At 43.1% G+C, this 26365-nt stretch overlaps 1 protein-coding gene across 5 annotated transcripts in view; it reads right to left on the reverse strand.

Moving 5' to 3' along the window:
* Window positions 1–26365, reverse strand: part of Fggy (FGGY carbohydrate kinase domain containing) — a 369309-nt gene that overhangs the window by 22565 nt on the left and 320379 nt on the right. The window contains exon 14 of one of the 5 annotated variants that reach the window (XM_085839184.1): window positions 15612–16428. The exons of 1 other annotated variant lie outside the window; for it this stretch is intronic. In XM_085839184.1, the coding sequence (XP_085695310.1) occupies window positions 16237–16428 (192 nt within the window). In that variant the 3' untranslated portion in view covers window positions 15612–16236. Of the gene's footprint in view, window positions 1–15611; window positions 16429–26365 lie in introns of those variants that run through there. 3 more of the 5 variants (XM_085839180.1, XM_085839182.1, XM_085839181.1) reach the window with 3 other exon arrangements.

Here is a 26365-nt window from a genome sequence, read left to right on the forward strand (position 1 = left end):
TTTTTGCATCTTGACTGATTGTAGATCTCTGCAATATCCTCCATCAGTTGCAAAAAGAAGCTTTTTTGATGAAGGTAAGAGATACAATTATCTCTGTGTTTAATATTCACTTGTCTTACTGTTCTAGCTAAGACTTCAAGCACTATATTGGGTAGGAGTGAATAAACTGGAAAATCCTTGTCTTGTTCTTGATTTTAATGGAAATGCTTTGAGTTTAGCATGGTGTTGGCTATGGGTTTGTTGTACATTGCCTTTATCATGTTGAGATATGTCCCCTGTATCCTTAAATACTCCAGATCCTTTATCACAAAGGGATGTTGGATTCTGTCAAAGGCCCTTTTTGCATATAATGAGATGATCATGTTTCTTTTCTTGAGTCTATTTATGTGGTGGATTACATTTATTGACTTATGCATGTGGAATCATCCCTGCATTTCTGGGACAAAGCCAACATGACCATGGTGGATAATCCTTTTCATGTGTTTCTAAATTCAGGTTGCAAATATTTTATTGAGAATTTCCCATCTATGCTCATTGGAAAGATCAGACTATCGTTTTCTTTCTGGATATTGTTGGTCTTTGTATGGTTTGGTGCTGGTGTAATCCTGGCTTCACAGAATAGATGAGAAAGTGTCCTTTCCTGTTTTACAGAATGGTTTGAGAAGTGTTAGCATTAGGTCTTCTCTGAAGGTCTAGTAGAATTCTGTGCTGAACTATTTGGCCATGAGTTTTTCAAGTTGGGAGATTGTTAATTAGTGCTTGTATCTCATTGATGCTGTGGATCTATTGAAATTAGTTATGTCATCTTGATTTAAGTTGGGTGGGTCATGTGCATCTAGAGAGTCGTCTGTTATTTTAGTTTAATTTTAAGGTTAGTAGATAGTTGATTTTTAACCTGTGTCCTTATGATTCTCTGGATTTCTCATTTCTGTTACAATTTTCTGTTCATTTCTAATCTTATTAATTTGGGTCTCCCCTCTTTTTTCCTTTGGTTAACCTGGATAAAGTTTTGTCAATCTTGCTAATTTTTAAAGAACCAGCTTTTATTTCTGCTGCAACTGGCCTGTACCTTCAACTCTCCTGGGCTCTCTTCAAGGACTCTGACACTGTCACATGGTGCCAAATGTCACTTGCTCCGTGGTCCCTTCAATCTTCAGTTTTCAACTGCAACTGTGGCTACACATTCAACAATGGTTTCTCTTGGTGCCAAGACACAGCTTCTCTCTATTTCCCTTCATGCCTTCAAAAACCTGGAAGACTCTTGCACATTACCAATTTCAGCTGCTAGTAAAATGTACCCCCTTTGCCCCTTCTGGACCTCAGCCTGCATGTGCTGACCCCGAGGAAACACTTCCCAGAAGATCCTGCCTCAGTGATGCTGGTCTCTTCTTAATCACCACCGATTTCTCAGGTCCAGCTAACCAGCATTGATTTCCCCAACAAAGCAAAGCAAAGCAAAGCAAAGCAAAGTAAAGGTTTCACTAATGGATGTTTACTTAGGGATGGCTGGTGGTTGAGAATAAATAGATCATTTATGAGAGGAAAGATGGGGATAGAAGCTAAACGATTTAATGGAAACATTGTGGGAAATAGGAAACAAAGCTAACATAGCATATTGACCAGATTCTTGCCAGGAACTTGAGAAAGTATTCACTAAAAAATTAGACACTGAGATGGGTAAGAGGGCTCAGTGGGTAAAGACACTTGCCACCAAGGCTAACAACCTAAGTTCAGTCTCCAGGATCCACATGATTGAAGAAGAGAACTGACTCCTGAAAGTTGTCCTCTGACTTTCACATGTGTGCTGTGGCACATGCATATTAAAATAAAGCAAACTGAAATTAAAAATAAATGAGAGAAAGAATGGATTATGAAAGGAAATAAGAATTTGTGGACCAGGAACAGTAGGGAACCCTTTGTACCTCTTAGTTTGAAGAAGTGAAGGGAGAGAAAACAGGTTCCCACCACACAGAGATACTTGTCTGCATGAGACTACCTCTGTAGTAGGTGAGGCAGTAAATGGATGCAGCCAACTTATAGTAACCCTGCAGAGGATGCTGGAATAATAATAACAACAACAACTCTAGCTTTCTGCTAGTGTCTCCTAATGGCCAACCCCAAGGAGACAACAGGAATAAGGGAGCCTGCCCCGCGTGCTGGTGATTGACATGTAGTTACAGAAGTCTGCCTTATGCTTCATGTGCTTCTCTCATCCTGGTCCAGGGTTAAGAGTGATGGGGAAACAGATGACATTCAGAATGAACGCACACATGAAAGAGGACAGATGAGTGGGAAGAGATGAAACCAAAATGATTCTCAGGAAATCCTTCAGCCCTTTAGAGTCAAGCACACGAAGACCCAAAGAATGCCATGGTTTTCTTGAGGCAGCAGGCTTAGTCATTCGTATTGTCAGGAAGCAGGCCTGACAAGCTTGACAGCACTTTCTACCTACTGCTCCACATACAGTGATTTAGTTGAATGGCAAGGAAAGGGTACCTTAATGCTCATTTCAGCGTGTATCTGAAGGTGAAGCACTACCAGAACTTCCTTCGTTCAACGTGTAAACTCCTGAACCCTGAAAAGCCAGGACTCAACAGGCTGTGAAGAAGGGTGAAGAAGGTGGAAACAGAGTCATGTTCTGCTCTGTTCCTCACAGTATGTGTGCTTTAATCTCAAGGCAGTACCTGGGTAGCTAGAATTGTCCCCCTAGTTCTTCTGGTTTGGGCAGGAAAGGTAGAGAAGATATGGCAGACCCTGATCAGAGTCTTCAGGGACCTGTCTTCCTTGTCAAATTGTATTCATTCCAACAACATGAACTACGAAGCTGAGAATATGGGCAGAACCCAGGAAGTACTGGTGATAGCTAGGTTAGCATCCCCAGGTGCACTGAGATTCCAAGGATGCACAGGCACTAACAGATGATGTTGGAGAGCATGTATCTATCCAAGGATGAAATAGACGGAGGTTGAAGGGCATGGGCTGAAGTAACACCGGAAGAGTGACAAAGGCATTGCTTAGGTAGGATCTAGGGACCTAACATCCCTTGATCCATTTAAAATGCCTTTTCAGAATCTTCCCAATACCTGGTGCATAGGTAAGAGTATTAAAGGAGACCAAGCATCAAAGCTGCCGGCACATGTGAATGCCGAGCAAAGGCCAATGCTGCTGCTTTCCTGCCCCTCTAGTCCTGCTCCTCTGCTCTAAACATTGCTTTCATGTCCCAAATGTACAACCATTGCTTTCATGTCCCAAACGTACAACTTCTGACATCAGGTTCTGGTCACGTAAGATGGTAGTGGCTTTTCTACAGCAAATCACAATTGTTATAAACTCTGTCAATGTTGTTTTGGTTGTACTATGCCTTGGTTGTGTGTCTGTGACCCGAGGTCACCCTTCTGAGAACACCACAGCATTCTGGATTATGACTTCCCCCATCTTTGAATAAACATGGAAAGCTTTCTTTACCTCTTGGTCCAGTGCTTGTTTGCCATCTGGTGCCTGGTTTGGCTACATCTGCATTTACTTAAGGACTTTACTCAAAGGCCAGGTTTACATATGGGAAGAATGGGAGGGCTTTCCTGATTTCTTCCATATGTTCATTTATTCATATATTATGATTTCTGTAATCTCACCAATGTCGAGTCCTTCAGACAATCCTTACACTGTTCCTTGGGGACCAGATTCTTTGTGTGTTCAGCTGGGAGTGTCTCTGGGAACATTTTTTTTTTTACATGCCATTACCTCTAGTGTAGCTCAGCATGGCTTCGAGATGAGAACAAAATTAATGTTCTCAAAGAAGTAGGTTTTTTTCCTTACAGAGAGGGTTAATCTACTTTGAAAGATCTGTGGAAAGAAGCAGGAAACCCCAGAGCCGGCTCCCCTCCTCAGTTGTAAATGCTCAGAATTAGGTATGTGTTCGACCCTCCGCATGCCTGCTGTCCTGATCTCTCTTTGTTCTGGGACTCACAGATCTGTGTTTTAAGTCCTGAGATAGGCTTTCCCCACTTTCAGCTCCTGAACACAGGCTTGTGAAGGGGAGAGGTCCTAGGGGAATCTCATGCTGTGCATTTTGTGATACTGGAACAATACAGGCTGAGTTGTACTTCCTGTTTTTACAAAGCCATTTCAATTCCTTCCCTACAATACCTCCAGGTCTGAGCTGAGTGTGGAGGCAAGAACTCTGGGAAGACCTGGTTTGAGACTTGCCTATTCTACTAGCCTAGGCAGGTTTTTTAATGTTTCTAAGCTTTGTCTTCTCTAAAGTAGGAGCAAGGTTTGCCTCGTAAGGATGGAGTGAATATTAATATTGCTGTGCATAAAGCAAGCATCCACAAATGCTCCCTAATGTGGAGTCATTGGGGAAAATGCCATAGTGCTAAGGATCCCTTGCTGGAGCACTTAGAGCTGACATGCTCACAGATGGCCAGGAGATTGCCTGCTACAAAGGCTGGGACTTGAGCTTTTGGCTGTAGATCCTTCTCAGCTGAGGAGAGCTGGGCAGCATTCAGTGGGGCCCAGATGTCAGCCAAAGAAGAATGGCTTAACCCTTACCTCAGTGGTCTGATAAGCGGAAAAGAAATGCTCCGAGATCCAGGACCTTTGTGCAGAAAGTAATATGTGTATGTGTGAGTGTGTGTGTGTGTGTGTAAACATCACCCAATTACTTGAAAGGTTCTTTACACTGTCCTGCACAGCAGATATTAAAACTCAAAACAACAATGGATTCTTTAAGAAATGTGTTGGGATTTGACTTGATAGACTGGTTAGGCTATTTGCAGCTTGGGAAGAAATATTCAACTTAGTTTATGTACAAAGGACATATTATTAGTCTGCTAAGTTACCAAGAACTCTGTCAGGTAAGTGACAGGGGCAAGATAAGAACTGTTCCTATAACCACTCTTCTTGTCCACTCTGCTTAGCGGTATGAGGAAGAATAGCACAGCAAAGGTGATCCCATAGCTGTCTCCTGAGACCCTTTCTGCCCCCACAGAAAAGCAACCCACACCAGGTGGAGAGATGGAAATCTCCTAGCCCCAAGGGGCTGTTATGAGGCTCTGAGAATCCAGAGGAGGACCGTGGCATTCCTGGGCTCAGAGGTTTCCTACTGTATGTTTCGGCATGCCCACAGTCCTCATGGATATCATGCCTGGACTGAGATTTTAAGGATGCACAGGCACTGACAGATGATGTTGCAGAGCATGTATCTATCCAAGGAGGAAACAGAAAGGTTGAAGGGCATGGGCTGACGTAACACCAGATGAGTGACAAAGGCACTGTTTAGGGCAGCTAGGGTGAGAGCCGTGTCAGGGAGACAGTGCCCTGAGGTTGACAGGGCTGCACTCTGGGGACCTGACATCTCCCAGGAGCTCCAAGAAGCCACAGCTGCTGCCTTCCGGTGTCTTGGAACGTTAAGCATAGCGGGGAGCATGTGAAGAGGTGCAGGCAGGAATGAAGTATTTATTATAATATCCAGACATGAAAGGCATGCTGAAGACTGACCATAGGCTCTGGTGACAGATCAAAAGCAGAGATTAGAAAGAGACAGAAGCCATCAGAGATAATGGACTCCCTCTGAGGTTTCTGGTCTTGGGTTCATGAACTACTTAGGAAGAGCACTGAGGATCTGAACAGTACAGCTGAGGTGACCCCACAGCTGTTTCCTGAGACCCTTTCCGCCCCCAGAGGAGAGCAAGCGACACCAGGTGGAGTAATGGAATTCCCCTACTCCCAAGGGGCTGCTCCTGGGCCCTGAGAATCTAGAGACTATTTGCACAGAGCTGCCTTCACCTTGAAGGAACACGGGGGTGACCAGGAATGAGAGCTTCAGTTTCTCCCGATGTTCAGTGGACAACAGTGAGAACAAGATCAAGAGAAGTAATTCTGCTCGACCTGTCCTGGAACTGCAAAGCTTATGTCAGCTCATCATGTGAATCAAGCGCAATTATTCAGGAAGAGGTGAATCTGTCCTTGGAGGTGCTACAAGACCTGGCACTTACACCCGAGATGTGATTTTTTTTATCCTTTCTTTTTAAAGCAGCAGACAGCCAGAAAGTTTAAATGTCACCTCTGGGTACCCAATACAATGTCTTAGCTTCACATGTTTCCATAGAGGGCATCTTTCAGTTTCTCGAGGTGGGAATAGGAACACAAAAACATACAGGGGTAAGACACTCGGGCATGGAAAAATACCAAGCTCTCATACACAGAAACTATGGCTGCTGGGAACCACTACAGCCATTTTCTGGGGGGTGCTATAGTCCATGTGGGCTTTGGACAGGGTGTTCAGGGAAAACACAAACACAGCAGATTTACAAGGCTAGAGTGGTGAAATGAGGGCAGGCAAGATGTAGGTGGATTATGGAGAAAGCCAGACTAAACTCAAGATTTAGTTCCAGCAGAGAAAGCCTGGTGAAAAGGGGAATAAACAGAGGCTGGGCTGGAGTGACAACCAGGTGTGAGGCAGGGTACATCTGGGAGCTCTGGATGAACTTGGTACTTATCCTAAAATCCATGGGAGAAACTGAATGAGGCTGTTTTAAAAGACACACCTTGTACCAACCCATGGCTTCTCCCCTTTGGCAGGGTGAATACTGTAATCTGGGCATGGGTGACAATGGTTTGCCAGTGAGCTAGCTAGACTCTATGCCTTCCTCTCCTGCTTGCCCTCTTTCCCATTAGTTATTTCATTAGGCAGAAGGCAGAAGGCATGGTGATGCAGGGTGCACCCTGCTCAGATGGTTTCCCTGTGGCCAAATTTTTTAATCTGTCTTCAAGGCTCCCTCCCTGTCCTCCCCACAGGGCTCCAGACTCCTTGTTGCCTGCCTGCTGAGAGGCAGCAGCTGTTGGCATGGAGAGCAACTCCCAGCTGTTCACCCAAATTCTCTCACAAGCCTTGCTGAGTGTCAATGCTGTTAATTAGGTAAAATCGGATGGGGGCAGGCAAATAGAAGAGCAAGAGAGGCCTAATTTTAGCTGGAGACAAGAGGACTTTCCCCGAAATACACTGATCTCGAAATACTTAGCTAAGTGCATATGCACACACAGGGAGAGGATTTAAAGAGCCACAGAAGTAAAATTTAAAGGCCAAATGGGACCAGCGCCACCTCCCTGAACAACTGGACTGAAGAGAAATGAGAACAGGCTGCACCCTCATTCTGGACCAGGCGCTGTGCCAGATGTTTTATGTGTAGCAACTCAGCCTTGTGTGCAACAATACCTTCCTTCTTACAGGAGGATAGTTTGGGGCTCATCATTGCCCTCTACAGATTGGGACACTGAGGCTCCAGAAGTTTAAACTCTGGTCTCTCTCACTTCCCCTGTCTAATAAGAGGAGAAATAGGACATCAAGCCTTTTATATCCTTAAAGGAATCATGTAGGGATAGACTCTAGCTGTTCCATGGTTGGTCATTTTTCCAACCTGAAATCCCTCCTGTACATTCCATGATATGCTGGAGGAGCAAAGAAACTGTTACGAGCAATCTTCAGGAAGATTCCTGTGTGGGAGAATGCCTTTCTGTCTCACTCCAGCAAACCCCATTGCTGTCTGTAACCAAAGAGGACACACTGCTTGGCTCTGGCATCTGGACTGGGTAACTGTCCTTGGTCTCTCCTTCACGGTAGAATCTGGACTCCCTCAGAATACAGCCCACCTGGTAGGATGTGTCACATCGACTTCCTCCATCTTGGCTCAGGCCTAAGAAGTCTCTTCACTGGGCAGCTCCCAGTGAGGTTTTCCATACACATCTGGAAGCTCTCCACAATGGGCCTTTGAAGCAGCCTGCAGCATTCCGGGAAAGCCTGGCTCACTGAGCGGAGGTTTCAAGAGAAGCCCACATTTATTTTTCTTTCCCGCCTTCTCTGAGGAAACCTCTCCCCAGTGGCTTTGTGGGCATTTGCAAAGCAGCTCTGATTTTTATCTTACTACTTTGGGGGCTCAGCTCTCTGTGAGAAGCGAACAATGACGGCACAGTCCAAGTGTGGCATGGGATAATGGAGGAGGATCACTGGATGCTGGGCTCCTTAGGACCCTTTGAGCCCTGCCTGACTCATATCTTCACAGATGAGAAAATGACTTGCTCCATTGCTCAGCACCGGTGACATTTTGCCCACTCCAAGAAAGTATCTAAGGCTGGGCCTTCTGAGCTGACATGAATTAACAGTGACATGCCTTTCGTGGAACAGGAGGAAGCTGAAGGAAATCACTTTCTACAAAGTCTGATTCATAGTTCAGCAAGTCTGTGGGGCTCCTTCTCAAGGTCACTCCCCTTCACCTGACCTAAGAGCTGCTCCTTCTATACAACTTAGCTCACACAAGACTCCTTTCTGAGATGTTTTACCACTCTGCCAATTGTGTTAGTTTTTAAGTCCTTAAACTTTCAGTGTCTCCCTACTTTTATTCATAGTGTAACATCTCTGTTTTAAGGGGATATATAGCCTACAAGCCCCTGTAGTAACTACAGACACGTTTCTGCTTTGATTGAACCTCATTACCAAGCACAGAGCTCACTTTATCCGTGTGTTCAGTGAATGCCTGGGCATTAATTAGTCCACATGACCAATATTACTCATTTCCTACTCTGAGTCATACAGCCATGATAAGAACAGACACAGGGCCTACTTCCAGAAGTTTACATAGTAGCAGGGAAATCCGGAAACCCACTAGGAAATGTATACCTTCAAATAAGGGGGGGGGGGGGCTAGGGCAACAGTAAAGAAATTCAGTAGCCCTACGTGGTGGCACATGCTTTTAATCCCAGCACTTTCGAGGCAGAGGCAGGCAGATCTCTGAGTTTGAAGCCAGCCTGGTTTGCAAAATGAGTTCTAGAACTGCCAGGGATACAGAGAGAAACCCTGTCTCAAAAACCAAAACCACCACCTCCCAAAGAAATACAGCAAAAAGAGACTCCTGATTGCAGTTCCATCACATGGGATCCAGACAACAGGAAAAGCCAGCAAACTCCCAACTACAGACTCTTCTTGAGTTGAAATTAGGTAGAAAACTGAGGTTAAAGTGCAAACTTGGACCCAAAAACCTAGAAACAGAAGAATCCAGTCACAGCTAGAGCTTGCCAGGACTAGCAGACACATTTTGGTGACAGCCTGAAGTGCTGGAGACTGAATATGGGAGAGCATGAGAAAAACTTCTGACAGCCACAACCTAAGTGGGGGAAGGGCATGCTTTCATGGGTTTACCCCTAAGATCTTATCAGTTTCTCACTGTGAAAGCCAAGAATGGTCTGCTACAGCTGTGGCAGAGTGAGGGAAAGAGGAAGCATCAGGAACAAACCATGGAGTTGCCCAGGACAAGAGAAGGACATTTGGAACCTTTAGCAACAAAGATGAATTCTACTTTGGCTTTAGCCCCCTTTAGTTATTAGAGTGGAAGTGTGTGTATGCAGAGGGACAGAAGTCCATATGAGTACTCAGATTTACGTGTGTGTGTGTGTGTGTGTGTGTGTGTGTGTGTGTGTGTGTGTGAATGTGAAGACCAATGGTCAAGCTTGGATGTTGTTCCTCAGGAGGTGTCCACCTTGTTTTCTGAGACACATTCGATATGTGGTCTGGGACTTTCAAATATCTACATGCCTCTGCCTCCACAGCCCTGGCATTATAAGCATATACCATGTCTGGATTTTTTTAAAGGTGGGTTTTGGGTGTTGCACCATGGTCTGTGTGCTTTCAAGGCATATACTTTACTAACTGAGCTATGTTCCTGTCCCCAATCAAAATACTATAGAATGACTTTCTTTCTTCTCATTGTTTTCCCAGTAATCCAACAGGATTCTAATTTAGTGCTATAGCGTAGCTTACAGCACAGAAAAAACACTGACTGTAAATGGAGGATTTCTTAGGAAATCTAAGACTACAGAAGAGATGAACACAGGACAATAGGTAAACTTCAAGTCTCTGGCACCTATAAGGAGAACAGACATTAAACAAAAAATGATATATATGAAACAAAAGCAAATTATGTTGTAGGCAAACTTTTAACACATAATTTAAAATTTAAAAAAATGAAGTGTTATGGTCTTTCTGGAATAGGTACTCCAACACCAGTGTGTATGGAGAGAGGTGTCACCCCTGGATACAAGCTTCAATGCTAGGTCCAGTGTGTATTCTCATTTCTACTTGAAGCCTACAAGGTGGGGCAGGCAAGCAAGCAAGCAAGATTTAACAGAAGTATATGTGGGAGTCAGCAGGTGGCTAAGGGCAAAGACCCATCATTTCAGCTATTTCCTATATTTTGTTCCAAGTAGTAAATGAAATCAAATTAAGCAGCGTAAGCAGTGATTTAAGTAAGTCAATAAATAAGACGATTAATCAATATCTAATAATTGGTCTTTTCCAATTCTACTTCAAAAGCAATGCTAACACTATGTGACAGAAGCATGTGGGAGGATGGACCAGAGAGCTCTCCCTCAAGTAACTGAGATCCGAGTGAGTGACGTGGACCTACGTGGAGCTAGATGTGGAGATGTCGTACACATTGAAAAGGTTAGGGCAGTGGTCAGCAATTGTTTTTAAGGAAGCTGAATATTCTAAGAGAAGAAATAAGATGGGATCTCCCTAAATATGCAATGAGAACTAGAAGAAGCAGAAGGGGAAAGAGAAGAAATGAAAAATAAATACAGGGAAGAATGCCTGTAATCTCTGCTGCTATAGGAGCCAGGTCAAAGGACTGCTTGGCCCAAGAAATCAGAGTGAGACTCACGGGGCAACATAACCTCATTATCTCTGAAAACAAACAAAAGATTGTGTTGATTAAGAATAAAAATTGTGGGTTTGGTGGCATACACCTGTAAATCCTATACACTATAGGGCAGGGCAGGAAGATTGTAAATTTGAGGCCAGCTCTGGGGACACAAGACCCCATCTCATAAACGGTGGCAACACATGAATACATACAGCAAATGTAAAGTGGTAACTACAGGTACATACTTATCCACCTGTATCAGTAATCACTTTAAATGTTAATGCTATGAATATATTGGTTGAGAGTTTCCCACAGTCCAATGGTTGGCTATAAGTATCTGCATCTGTCTCAATCAGGTGCTGGTACAGTCTCTTAGGACAGCCATGCTAGGCTCCTGTAAACACAATATGGCATCAGTAATAGTGTCAGGGTTTGGTGCCTAAAGTTGGGCTGGTCACTGGATGGCCTTTCCTTCAATTGCTGCTACATTTTTGTCCCTGCTTTTCATATAGACAGGAATAATTTTGGGTCAGAAAATTTGAAGGTAGGTTGGTAACCCCATCCTTCAACTGGGGGCCCTGTTGATCTAAGGGAGGTAGTCCTTTCAGGGGTTCCAGGTCACCCCCATTGGGCCCTGGAAGCCTCTCATATTTCAGGTCTCTGCAATTTTCTAGACATTCCCCCTGCGCTCCACATCCCCACCCCAAAGTTGCATATTTCCATTCATTCTACTTGCCCTCTGGGCTTCTCTCCTGTCTCCCCCTATACCTCATCCTGCCCCCCCTTTTCCTTCCTCTCCCCTCTTGTCTCCCACCCCATTCCTTCCTCCCTGGATCCCTATAGAAGAGTTAGGGGAAGGACTGAAGGAGCTGAAGGAGATTTCAACCCATAAAAAGGCCAAAAGTATCAATTAACCCAGACCTTTGGAAGCTCTCAGAGACTAAGCCACCAACCAAGTAGCATACATAGGTTGGTCCGTGCTCCCCAGCATATATGTAGCAGAAGACTGCCTTGTCTGGCCAGGTCAAAGGACTCAGGATTTACCTCCTCTCTGTCTTTTAGACAATCAATTGAAGTCTGAAGTTTGGTGGGAGAGGATGTGCCTAATGCTGTAGAGACTTGATGCCCCAGGGAAGGGGGATATGGAAGGATGAGGTGGGAAGGTGGAAGGCTGGAACAGGAGCACCTTCTCAGAGGCCAAGGAAAGGGGGATGGGGTAAAGAACTCTTGGAGGGGGAACAGGGAAGAGGAGCAAGATGTCAAATGTAAATAAATGAAACATAAAAAAACAAGATATTTTCTAGAAAATATATATTAGAAACCTGAAATAAACAAACAAACAAAAAGAGCTCCCCATAGTCAATTAGGGGCCTATAGGAAACCTGATGTAAATATAGACTGATGGAACTGGAAGTGAGGGTGGGAAAGGTATTTCATATAACTCAGAGGAGAGCTGCAGATGTGTGAGAGGCTGTGTAGAGAAGCTGTGAACTAAGGATGGGGCAGAGTACAGAATGTGGGGAGACCCATGGGGTGGCCTTCTAGAAAGGATTGCCCTGGCATGTCCACAGCATCGCTTGGGGAAAGCAAAGGTCTGGGAAGAATAGCCTTGGCTTGTTTCATTTGCTCAAAGGTGATAAGACACGACACCAGGTGTATTCCCTCCCTGTACTTGTATTTGCTTGAACTATCTGCAAGCATCACCTCATGTCTTGCTTGCTTTGAAATGAGAAGTGTTGTGTTTGCACCACTCTACAGGTCAAATGCATGCAGTCTCCTGGTTCTCCAGGAAGGTCATTGGAATACCCTTTGATTCTCAGAGACAGCCTGGCTTGCTGCAGCTTTGGCATAGTATATGTTGTATAAATTGCAGACTGAGAAGACTCTGGAGACAAAGGAGGACTTATGGAATGGGAATTATGGAATGGTAAGCGGAAATCGGTGATGATAAATTCTCCAAGAGAAGAAAAGCATCCTTCGTGTGTATATATTCACAGAATGTCAGAGTAAACACAAAAACTTGACAACCTCAAAGAAGAAGAGATCAATTCACCATGATGGTTCAAACTTCAGACTTCAATTGATTGTCTAAAGGACAGAGAGGAGGTAAGTCCTGAGTGTTACTGTCAGTCAACTTGATCCAGTTGATGAGACACAGACTAAAGCAGACCCAAACTCCCAGGGTCCTGAAGCCTTAACCAACACTCATTTCCTCATAATAATAAAAGAAAGACAGTTTAAAAGAATAGAAATACTAAGTATGCTTTCAAATAATAAGAGAATTAAGCCAGAAATAACAGGTGGGCAAGGAAACCTTCAGTATTTGCATAGTAAATAACTTAACTTCCAAATAACAAACACATGGTTCAAAAAAGAAACCTTAAGAGAAGTTAAAATATCTTTCCACCAGGTTTTTTAGAATGTAACAAAAGCACTTCTCAGAGGAAAATTTATATCTATGTAGAAAGTCAGTTAGAAAGCAGAGTGGTGCCAGTCCATAGCCAGCTGTGCAAACCACAGGGACCAAATCAGAAACTTAAGATGGGGCGCACAAAAGCAATAAACAAAGGAAAGCTAGAACTGGTTTCTTGAATAAATTAGTTAAATTGTCAAGCAATAAAGACAGAAGGAGAGCTAGCATAACCTTTAACCCCAACACCTGGGAGGCAGAGGTAGGTGGATCTCTGTGAGTTCCAGGCCAGCCTGGTCTATAAAGTCAGACTCTGTCTGAAAAACAAAGCAAAACAAACAACAGACTAGTATCAGAAATCAAAAATGTAACACAGCACTCACTTCACAGAGAGTAAGAAATACTTCATTCTCAAGCCAAATACGAGTGACCAGGGTTCAGAAACACGGATTCGGGTCTATTGTGAATGTACTGAGTTGAGAGAGTATATTAATTCTAGAGCACAGAAAGCCATAATCAAGGCACAAGGTCACTGGTCGGAACTAGCGGTGAGCTACACACAGCAGAGTGGGGAAAGCTCAGCTGTTCAGTCTCATGCTGCCTGACTGCATCTTTGCTGCTTCGGGATTGGTGGGAGCAGCAGGCTGCTAGGAGTACATTTTAAAGGTTTTGATAGTCATAGAGATGTTTGGTCAGACACAGGGGTGGGCAGTTCTTGAGGGACTACAAAATGGCTGAATTGCCCCTGGATCTGCAACATTCTAACTCTACATAATCAAAAAAATGAAAATCAGTCAGTCTTGTAGAGTCTTCAACACAGGGCTGAATTTTTTTCCTTCTGGAGATTTTAAATATATAAATCCTTGCCCACAGATTTTTCTCACTTAGATGAATTGGATTGTTTCCTTGAAATCAAAAGCAAAGTACTAAAATTCACAAAGATAAGTATACAATCTAATATATCTCTGATATATCTATCAGAGAAACTCAATCAATAATCAATACAATTTCACAAAACAGAATACCAGGCCCAGATAGTTTTACTTGTGAATATAACCAAATATTTAGGCAAAAAGGTATATTTACTTCTCTACCACCTCCAGAAACCTAGATGAAGGAGGAAAACTTTTCAACTTATCCCAGCATGAAGTATAAAGTCACAATAATCTAGAATCATGAAATCAGTGAGCAATAGATGGGATTTCAGGAACAGAGCAGTAAGCCTTAAATAGATTCTCAGGAAGAGCCAACTGGCCTTGGATACAGGAGTAAAGGGAATCCAGAGGATATAAGAAATCTTTTCAACCTACATCAATGTGCAACATTGAATCTACTCACCAAAGACACTGTTTACAAAAATAAGTCAAAATGTCTGCACAACACATCGGTATGAGACAAAACTGCAAAGTCAAAGAACATGTTAGAGTGTTTTTGTTGCTGTGATAACACACCATAGCCAAAAGCAACTAAAGAAGAAAGGGTTCATTTTAGAAATAGTACTTCCAGGCGAATTGGATTTTGTCATGGTGGGGAAGGCATGATACGGCAATTGGAGCAGTTAGCTCCACACACAGGAGATGGGGGGGGGGGCAAGTAGAGGGGTGAGGTTATTGGTCCTTAAAGTCTGACCAAGTGATGCTCTTCCTCCAGCAAGGCTGGACCTCCTAAAGGTTCCATAATCGCCACAAACAGCGCCACCAAGTGGGGACCACATGTTAAAACACACGAGCACATGGGGAACGTTGCTCATTCAAACCAGTAACAGCAACATAAAGGGAAAAACAGACAAACAAATGAACAAACAAGGTTTGACAAAACAAAACAGGACAGAACAAAACAAAAATCAATCATAGATGCAATGTCAAAATCATCCATGAGAGAAAAACGTGGTAAAGCTGCATCTCAAAAGCAGCTCAGGTAGGTATTACTGTAAAAGAAGGAGACCAGAGGCCATAGAACTGAAGAAAACACATATCTCACAAAGAACTTCTACTACAAATACATAAAGAACACCTAAAACACTAAAATGAGAACAATATCAAGAGGAAGTATGCAAAAGATATGAATATATTTTTAAAAGTAGATAACCGGATGGCAAAGGAGCTTGTCCAGACCCCCAATACTATTTATTTTACATTAGGATACTGGAAATACAGAGAGCATGGATACACAGATGCAAACCTCCTATGACCAACTGTGAAGTATAAATGCACGCAGGACAGTGTCAAATGAGGAAAAGATGTGGAAGGGCATCCTTCTCCTCCACTGCCTGGGAGAGAAGCATAGTAGTACAGTCACTTTGCAAGAGGGTTTAGCACTTACCACAAAGCTAACTACAGTCTTTCCACACAACCCAGCAATTGTGCGCCTAGCTGTTTACCTGTTTGTTTGTTTTTTTTAATTTAGGAACACAGCTACAAACTTTCATGTGAAATTTCAAAGTAGCTTTATTTATAATCACACATTCTGTACATAACAAAGGTGTTCTTCAGGAGTTCAATGTAAGCTATACCATGAAGCAGCATTCAACAACAAAAGAAAAGAAGTGTGCCTAAGCTTCATAAAGACAGGGATGAGTTATAAATGCATGTTACTAAGTGAACATAGCACACATGCATGAAGGTCCCACACTGCATAGTTCTAAGCACATGACATTCTGGAAAAGGCAGAACTGTGAAAGGGTGGGTGTTGCCAGGTGCTCAGGGGAAGGGATGGAGGATTAAATAGGTGAAGCCTAGGAGACTAGACACCTCCTATGCAGGGTGGTAAAACTTCTATACCACACGGCAATTGGATCTACGTAGTGTTATACACATTTGTCCAAACTACTTAATGGTGTGGTACAAAGAGTGAATTTAACACTGATTAAAAAAACAAACAAACAAACAAATTAGGAGGTAGGGGTTCCATGACAGAAAGCAGGACTGTGGAAGACTGAGTGCAGGACCAGTGTGTGGAACAATCCCACTGAAGGTGGCAGGAGATCCTGGCACTGACCTAAGTCATTTGAGAAAAAGAATAGGGACCCTAAGCAAGGCAAAGGAGAAGGAGGAGGACAAGGAGGAGGAGAGGGGGGTTAGAAACAGAGGAAGGGGTGTGAAGCAGGTAGGGTGTGGTTCAGGCCACAGTAACTCAGGAAGGAATGAGGCAGTAGGACAAAATCTCCTTTTGGAATCTGATTGTCAGTTCTCCAGGAGCTTTTGTGGTTTTGATAGTCACCCTTTGTGACCCAGATGCTTGCCCAGGCAAGCACACACTCCATGACAAGAGATCTAACAAAGAAATCAGCCACCGCAAAGCAGGTCTCAGGCAGGCTCCTCCTGTCTGCAAAAAACAAAACAAAAACAAAAACAACAAAACCTGAGCTCATTCCTATATAAACAAAGTAAAAATGAAGCCCTGTGGCTGATTTTTCATATAATTCGGTGTATTCAAAAGCAAGACATGTCCACATGCCTGAAATCTTTAGATAATGGAAAGAAAGGTAGAATTTCCTCATTTTCCCTTTTTGTTGTTACATCAATTAGCCTTATTTCATATATAGGTACAACATATAACTTGTAATTGGTTTCAAACCACCAAAGTAGAAAGAGGTGAGTCACTGAAGGGCATGATACTTTGCCTCTCAATAGCTAGAGGTACTAAAGGCACAAGTACAAAAAAGGGAAGGTCCCAGTTGACACTTGCTTAAGAAACAACAAAATAACTTGCAAAGCACACCCTGGGACAATCAAAATATGATCCCTTGCTGGCCACCCTCTCATTTCCTGCTGCTACTCTCAAATAAGGTTAGAGAATACTCTGACTGGGACATCTCTCACCGTTAGAGGATGCTCCTCTAGGCTCACTGCCTGTATCTATGTAAGTGCAAGATCCATCATTTCTAACAGAGATTAGTAATAATAAAGATGGATTCAGCACCACACCCATTGACCAGAAAGGACATAAGCAACGACATTGTTTATACCAAGGTCTTACTACAGAGGAGATTTTATCTAAGAGGACTTGGTTTATTTAAGTATAGTAGATCAAGTTTCAATCACTGGTCCTATCTTTGATATATTAACCTCTCCTGAACTTCCACGTCTCCATGTCTGAAATGACAACCATATTAAGGCTAAATAGCATTCACCAGATGCCTACGAGAGCACTTGGGTTCTAGGTGGCAATCAACAAGCCTGGTTTTCTTTCCGGATGTATATATATATATATACATACACTCAGCATGGATTGGGTATCTTTAGTAAAGTACATCGAATAATCAATAATTTAAATGAAATATTTCTGGGAAATAATAATACATGCTTTCAATAAAAAAAACATTATTTTGATGTGAATGAGTGTTTTGTCTGCATGTATATGCATCACATGCATGCAGAGCCTCTAGAGGAAAGAAGAGAGCATCAAGTTGTCCAAATACCAGAATGTGGTCATGTGGGTGTTAAGAATTGAACCCAGGCAAGATCATTAAGTGCTTTCGAAGTCACTGGTCTAGACCCATCAAAAGATACTTATAATGTTGAGAATTATTGTCATGCGACAAGCTCTGACTGCTTGTCAGAACCACATTATATCATTTCAGTGTCCTCATGGTGTCCCATTAAGATGTGCCTTCTAGCTACTTTACAAAGAGGAGTCAAGGTAAAGAAAGATTAAGGCATTTCCCTAATGTGATGATTCTCTTGGCTATCAACTACCTACTTCTGCAACCAACTAAAACCTAAGCAACTAGGCATGCCTGAGAGGGGTTTTGTGGTTTAATTAGATTATTTGAGGTGGCAGACCCACCCTAAATATGGGACATACTTTCTGGCGACAGTCCACAGAAAAGGACCAGGAAGAAGGTTTTGCTTCTCGCCCTTATTCTCCTTGGTGAACTTATGCATCCTGTTGCTGAGGTATTCCTTTGCTGCTATTAGGAACTACGTTTTCAGGATTCTAACAGAGACCAAAGACCAGCAGCTCTCCGGGAATCATCTGGGACTCCAGCACTAGATTGATACCACTGAGAAATCTAGTATCATGGACTAAACAGCTACAAGATTCTTAGTCATCAGGAGATAGCTATCTTTGGACTATGTTGACCAGAATTTGTAAGCCATTCTAATAAATCCCATCATATACAATATTTAATAAATATATAATATATAATTACATAATATAAAATCATTGTATGAGATATAGCAAATAATATTTAATAAACATTATATGAATGTATAAAAGTAAATATATAAAACATTTATTATAGTATATATAATTAATATACAAATATATATTACTTGATATATAACATATTTTATATATAGCTGTATTTTTCAAAGGCAGGCCAAGGTTAAGAAAGATTAAGGTGTTATCCTAATGTGATGGCTCTCTGGTCTATTATATATTGGTTCTCTAAGCATTGCTATATGTTATATAGTATGTAATATATATACATTATATATAATATATAACATATTATAAATACAGTATAAATATAACAATAATATATTGTATTTATAATATATTATAATTATATATCATATATTTAAGTATGTGTGTATGTGAGTGAGTGTGCACATTTTGTCAGTTTTATTGGTTTAGAGAACCCTGACTAAGGATATCATAACCAGTAAAATGGACGAATCCAGTTCCTTCAGATACCAAGGGCTAGTCTCCTAATTTCTGTATCTCCAGGTAAGGGATTTAATGTATATTTTTTAAAGAAGGAAGAGATGCTTTTAACTTTTGTTAAGTGAGTCAATTGGGGTGAAAAAGATGGCTGTCCCCAGAATAACCCCAACAGCCTCATCCTGTAGAACTAGAAACTAGTGGGCCAGTAAAAGGAAAGACCAGTAAAGCTGGAACACCAGACCCTTGATGAGGCGGCCGAGCTGTCCAGTTCTGTGCCTAGGAACTAGTAGAGTCTGGAGGAGATGAAACATATACGTTGGCTGTGGGAAAGGATCTGAGATAGTGATCTGAGTGTCCTCATCTGCTGCAAGCACAGAACTCTCTTGGGAGGGCACCTGTGGGGAGGTACCAGGAACCTGTTATCACAGCAGAAGACTAGAATGAAGGATTCTGGGAATGGCCAGGAACTGAGTATTGGGCTCTGTATGAAAAGGTTCCAATGGTATGAATAGTGTTTAGCAAAGAGCTTTTTGGCTAGAGCCCTTGACTTAGACGGAGGTAAGTGTATGGAAATGTGGGTGACAGGAAGATCAGGATAACCATAAAATGCTTCTTTTGGTAAACACAACTTTGAGAAGAATCAGGTGACTCCACTGTCATATCACCATCCAAGGAGCTTCCCAAGGCTAAGAAGCCAATACCTGGCCATGCTGACTGTAGCACTGTGAGAGGAAACAGCTCACAGCTGCTAGCCTGGGCATAAGTGTTTAATAAACACTTATTGAGAGCTATTCCTCCTCTCCAAACCCCAGGCCCTTTGGATCCATAGAGAACTGAAAACAAGGTCTCACTTGGAGGAGGTCACAGTCTGGAGGGCAAGATCTTAATGATCATCTATGACCTTGACAAATTCTTTCATTCCCTTACTGAGATCAGAGATGCTTTATATCAGTGTAAATAATGTGTTAAGGATAAGCAGGGTTAAAGTTGTAACATGCTTACTCTGAAAGAGGAGGCAGTGTGACCTGACAGAGTGAGTGCTAAGATCAGAATCAAGACCTAGTCAAATGCCATCACAATTTATTACTCGGATGCAAGTCTCAGATCCTCCTCTTAAGGTCAGTAAAAAAAAAGGAAGCAGAATTCCTATCCTGCTTTCCTCCTGGAGCAGTTTGACAACTGACAGCACAGATTCAGGGGCCGAGGTAACATCATTCAAAGCTTAGTTTCCGTCTTTAACAGTGGGTGACTGCAGCTGTGCTCTTTCTCATTCATAAGGAGACAGTAATACCTCCGAACATACGGGGATTTTATAAAGACTGAATAGGTTGACAAATGGGAATTGAAGGGAACCCGGAAAGGGCTGGCACACAGAAGCATGTCAGGGTTATCTATTTTCTTTCTTGTTTCTACTTCCTAGAGCTGCTGAGCAGGTGTGGCAGGGCACTGTATCACTGGCTCTTCATGGAACCCTGCCCTTTCTTTTAAAAATTTAAGAATTATATGCATGTGTCATGGTTCACATGTGGAAGTCAGTGGACAACGTGCAAAAATCATTTTCTTCTTCTACCATGTAGCTTCCTGAACTCAAGTTGTCAGGCCAGAGTTAGATGCCTTTACCCACTGAGCCACCCCACCAGCTCTACACTTCCCCTTACCAGCCACAATAAAGCCAGGCTAGAAGGGAGTCTCCATGCTGGCCTGTGTCCCTGAGTGTGGCTGTTTAGGTTCTGAGGTCTGAGTGGCAATCTCCATGCCTTGGTCTCATGCCTCTTAGCCTCAAGCCCCGTGGTCTCATGCCCCTTGCTCTCACACAAGGTCCTTTCTTCTTGCCTTGCCCTCTTTAGCCATTTCAAACTTAGACTTCAACTGTCTATCTCATGTCCCATATAAGACTCCTGGATTTGTGCTACTTTCTTCTGCCTGTTTTACCAGTAGTGGGTCATCTGATTTGGCAGGCAGAATGGCTCCTTTCCTGAGAGCAAACCCTTCTCAGACACATGCTCCAGCTCCCTATGGCCTGCAGTGGGCCTACCAGGGTGGTTCAGGAGATATAGGGTCTGCAACTCATTGAGTCCATGAGAAACAGATAATAGATAACAGCATCAAAATAAACCAGGACAGCTTCACATGCAGCAACTGTGATTTATTGAAAGAGCATGCTATAAAGGTCCAACCATGAGCCCAGAAGAATAATACCAGCATAGACACACTGCACTGTGTCTGTTTCTAATTTCCCCACCAATGTTTTGCTTCCACAGCCTATGCCTTAGTTTTATTATCTATAAAGCTGGGAGGGGAGAAATCCCTGAGTGTATGTGTGCTATTGACATGAACCAGCCATGTCAAGGATGCCAGAGCCTCAGACTCAGCTCATGGAAAGCCTTCTTCTGGGTCAAGTGTGAATGCTGACAGTGTGGGAAGGGAATATCTACCATCTCTCTATCTCCTGGATGTTTACATCCCGAAGACTGTTCTTCTACTGAGGCTGCTCCTCCTGAGATTAGTTAAGCCTTTCCCCTTGTTCCAGCTGTATACCAGAAATCCTGTCTCCTTGTTTATCTGTCTGCAGTGGTCCTGCTTCCGTGTCAGCTGTATGCTATAACAGTGCTGAGCTTCCAGATGCTGAGGTCTTCCCTTCTGAGAGACCAGGCGATCTGATCCCAGTTTTTCTGTCTGCATGTCTGTCTGTCTCTCTTCATTCCCTCACCACCCAAGTTAGGTCCAAGTACCTGGAGACAGAGGACCTACTCAGTGGGTCATAGAATGATTGAGTGCAATCAAGAACAGGATGTGTAAGAAGTATATGCTTATAAGTGTCCCCATGACTGTCCCAGGAATCTCTCTCTGGCTTCAAAGCCTGCAGACTGTCTCTGTATTGCTTATCCACTCTTCTTTCCCACACATTCCACTGATTTGTTGGGCCCTGCCACTCCCTCTGAGAATTCACTTCTTTCTGCATCTTCTCTGGGTTTCTTTCTTTCTTTTCAATCCAAATCTGAGCCTCTCTTTTTCCAATTCTACCCCATCTGATTTATCCACTGTTTCTCTCTCATATCTACAGCTCTTAGAATGTACATCCATTAATGATTCCTATGAAATAGCTATTAAATGTTGGCTCTTGTCTCCAGATTTTGATTTTGCCTCCTCAATGGGAATGTGATATTCAATTTTTAAATTTTATTATCTTCATCTCGATCTCATCGCTATTACTGTGTGCATTTGTAAGTGTGCATGTCTGTGTGCACATGGCAGGCAGAGGGTAACTCAGAATGGTTGGTTATTCCCTCCTCCATTTACTTCACTTTTGCATTTACTTTAGCATCAGGAGACCCAACTCAGGGTGTGAGGCTTGGGCATCAGACATCTTTATCTGCCAAGCCACTTTGCTGGCCCTGGAATATTGTCTTGAATAGCAACTGACATGCTTTTAAAATGCTAGCTGGCAGTCTAAAACCACTATTCAAAAAGCTGCTGGCAATATGACCTGGGAAGGCCCCACATGGAAGTATAAAGAGCCTTAGACTCTGAGATCTGCGGTGGTTTCTTCATTTTAAAATAAACATGATGGTGATGCCAGACCTCCTGAGGCTACCTCATAGACTGAAATATTGGTAAAGGTCTGCTGAGCTCAAATATGACCAAGGTGAAGATGCCTGGAACTTCAGAAAGCAGGGAAAGGAAGGTCTAGCAGGTCTACCATAGAGAATGCCCATGATTGCTCAATGGAGTAGCAAGCATGTCCTCTGTCCTCTCTGCACACGTCACCTACGTATGTTACACACCAAAGCACACAGTTGTGGCATCAGGCAACTGCATTCAAATCCTACTCCACCTAGTGAACAGCTGTGTAGTCTCAGCTAAGTTATCTCCGATGTCTATGGCTTATTTCTTTGATCTTTAAGTTGGGATAATTTAGAGCAGAGGTTAGCATCTTTTTTCCCATAAAGGTTCAGAGGGTGAATATTTCTGGTTTGGTGGGACATGGTCTCTGTCACAGCACTGCTGCCATTGCTATATACAGGAGGGCGTAGGATTTATACAAATGAATATGGGTCTTAATTTAACTTTATCTGCAAAAAGAGGCAGCAGACAGGATTCCGCTTGTAGGAAGGTTTCTGGCGTCTAATCTATATTTATTTCATAGGGTCCACAAAAGATTGAAGAGTTACCACATCCCACAGTCTCAGGACAGAGCTTAGTACAAAGCAACTACACACCAAATGATAGTAGGTACTGTAATGAGTGTGGGAAATGAGCATCAGGACAGGCCTTTACAGGGGAGTAGAGGCTGAATTCAGAGTTACTGAAGAACTTCTGTAAAGCAGTGCCAGGCAGATAGATCTACAGTACAGGTCATGTTGAGTTGAAACCCTTTAGCATTGCCACTGCAATGTTGTGAATTTCAAAGTTCTCATTAGAACCTAGATCTCATTGTTTTGACCCAGGGTGAACTCAGTGTGTCTGGACTTGACTCAAACATTGGCACTAGAGAACTGATTTTATCAGCTGGGGACACAAATGAAAGCAGGCCACTCTGCTGACTTGGGTTCCAGGTTGCATTTGGTGAGGGACAGTTGTTTGGGACATGTTCCTGCCATGCAGGGTACACACAGTCACAGACGTCCCTGGCCCCCACTCCATGTCTCATGAGACCACTGGCTCAGGCTGCCCTTGGGGAGCTCTAATTAACTGCACAAATAGGGCAGGCTTCCAACATCCCACGTTAGTTCTGCTTTGTAATGCCAGAACTCCCCCACCATGGAAAAAGGCTCCATGCCCTGACTTTTAACAAACCCATTAAGTTCAAATGCATTTGGGGTGGGGGTGCTGGGTGACAAGAATCCCAAGCTGTTAAGTGAGAAGGCAAAGAAAGAAAGAGCTTTTCTTGAGATGGGAGACAAGAGGGCACCCTGAAATGTCACTGGCATGCCCTGTGAACTCTTGGGCATCCATCCCTAGTTCACCCTCAGTGTAGAGGCCTCAGGGTGAGGAATAGGAAGCTGCCCCCAGGACAGAGAGAGGGTTGGACACCTCTTCTTTTGAAGATGGTAGCAAGGATTCCTTTTCATTCATGGTAAAAAAAAAGAAGGAGGTAGGAGAGAACAGGAGAAGTTGCACTCTGTGGCCCAGACTTTACATGTTTCCAAGCTATCCACTTAGCTGTCTTTCTATTTCCCTGCTTTTCTTCCTTCTCTCTCTCTCTCTTTTTTTCTTTTCTCTCCTCTTATGCCAAAGCACAGTCTAACCAGGAGTGCCTTCTAGGACAGGAGTCTCTGGTCCTGTAACTGAGAAGCACTGTGGTAGCTGGTTTTATGCATGTTGATTTAACAGCAATCAGCTGTCTTTTTTGTTTAATTCCACATGTGCTGGAGCAAAACCACTTAGGCCATAATCCCCAAAAGGCACAATGTCTCTCTTTTCTCAAATTCAGGGGACCCAGTGGTCCCTTGTTGGATTGTTTTCCTCATTTGAGGGAAGACTCAGGCTTGGCCTTCAACTGCACAGATAAACCATGGAGTTAAATACTGGGCCAAAAGCCTCCAGAACTCACCACCACATAAGCTCTGACACTCAGAGCAAGGTGTATCCCTCAGGCTCCTGGCTAGCTAAACTTTAAGCACAAAAGACACAACTGAATTTATTTAGCCACCAGTGGCTTCCTGACTCAGGAGGGATAAAGGGCCTTTAATCAGCATGGCTATAATTTCTGATCCTAGTATATTCACCTTTCAGTTCTAAACATTTAAAAACTAATAATGTGTTTCCATGAAAGTCTATATTATATGATCTCTCTCTCTCTCTCTCTCTCTCTCTCTCTCTCTCCTCCCCCCCCCCATCATAGCCCCTAATTCCTTATGAATAAAAGAGATGCTGCTATCAACTATGTCAGGGATAGACATAAATGACCCTATCTAGGAGTCGATGTCACCCTCATTTTATGTCCAATAGCTATGGATGGCTGGGAGATATGGGGGGAATATGATCCTCCAAATTTGATTGCTCAAAAAATTTTAGGAAGCTAAGATGTTTAGACTTTGAATTTTGATTTTCGTGACTATTCTATGTTGCCTCTTTTGACAGACATCAGGAATATTTTAAACACATACATAAAAACAATGATTTTCCCAGAATATATTTAATTCATGCAACAGATTCTAATTGTATTCAGGATGGAAGCTGTGTTCATATTTGTTATTGGGAGAAGCTCCTGCCCCGACTGGCTTAGGAGTTCCCCAGTATTAGACCAATGAAACATCCTTTTGGAGGCATATAAATAATTATCACTTTTATTTATCATATGAGGACTTTAAAGAAAATAACTTCTAAACATTTGCTTTCAACAGTATTTATGAAACAATTTTAATACACACACAGACAGACACAGACACAGACACAGACACACCCTCACAGAGGGTGGGAGAGAGAGAGAGAGAGAGAGAGAGAGAGAGAGAGAGAGAGAGAGAGAGAGAGAGAGCATGATCAAAGATGAAGTCACTGGGACAATCTTTACTTGGCATTATTATAAACAAATACACAGTTGTATTGTTTAAAATGGTGACACTTTTCCAGGATAGTGAGTGCTGGCTGTACTGGCATCCTCCCTTGTAGGTTACTGACCTCTCTTAGAGAGGGCTCAGGCTTGGGGTTTAATAATCCCCAGCTGCTATCCTGTGGTTCTTAATAATTTTATTTCTGAAGTCTGATGGGCACTGTGGAGCCTGCTGCTGCCTCTGGACAGGATTCTGGATTTTCATCTTGCTGATGGATTCAGCATGGTGAGCAGCCAGTTCTGCCTGCAGTAGCCATTCGATGACATGTGAGAACTCCCAGCCTCACTGGCATGTCCTTCCTACTACATCTCCTTCACTCCTCTCTGCATAAATGGTTCTCTGACAGATGGCGGTGGTTCCTAGACACCCTTGTGGAAGGTAAATTTTTTTATTGGCTAAGCACTGGCCTGTGGGAGTTACTGTGCCTGTGTCTGCCATATTGGAGGGTACTAGTCATCCCTTCAACACACTTTCCATGTGCACATGTGTGGGCAAAGGTGCAAATGTTACTCTCACATCTTTTTGTTTGTTTGTTTGTTTTTTTGAGACAGGGTTTCACTGTATAGCCCTGGCTGTCCTGGAACTCACTTTGTAGACCAGGCTGGCCTCGAACTCAGAAATCTGCCTGCCTCTGCCTCCTGAGTGCTGGGATTAAAGGCATGTGCCACCATGCCTGGCTTGCTCTCACATCTTAACGAAGTTCAGAGAGCTAAGAATTGGGATTTTCAAATAAATGCAAGTTCAAAGACCACCCCTCCCCCTGCCCCTGCCCTGGCCCTGCTAACTTAAGGAGGCAGTTTGCCCTTCTAGACTTCTCATTCATGAATGTTGATAGAAGTGTCTCCCTAGTTCACACAACCTCACAAACATCAAGTGTGGTTATACTGGCAGAGCCTGTAAGTGCAGCAGGTGATCATGGCCTTTCTTTGCTTCACTGTCCCCACTGAGAAGACTATGGGGTTTGAGTAGGCAATGCCTTATGTAGAGAGGCCCACACTGTGGGGGCTCAGTCTGGCCTTTGTCTCCTTGAGGTGCTTTGACTGTTTTAAGAGACAGCACAGGTGAGCAGAAGAAAGGCCTGTTTACAAGCAGTG

The sequence above is a fragment of the Mus caroli genome, unplaced genomic scaffold, assembly GCF_978045245.1.
Source record: "Mus caroli unplaced genomic scaffold, Mus_caroli_1 scaffold_6, whole genome shotgun sequence".
NCBI classification, from domain to species: Eukaryota; Metazoa; Chordata; class Mammalia; order Rodentia; family Muridae; genus Mus; species Mus caroli.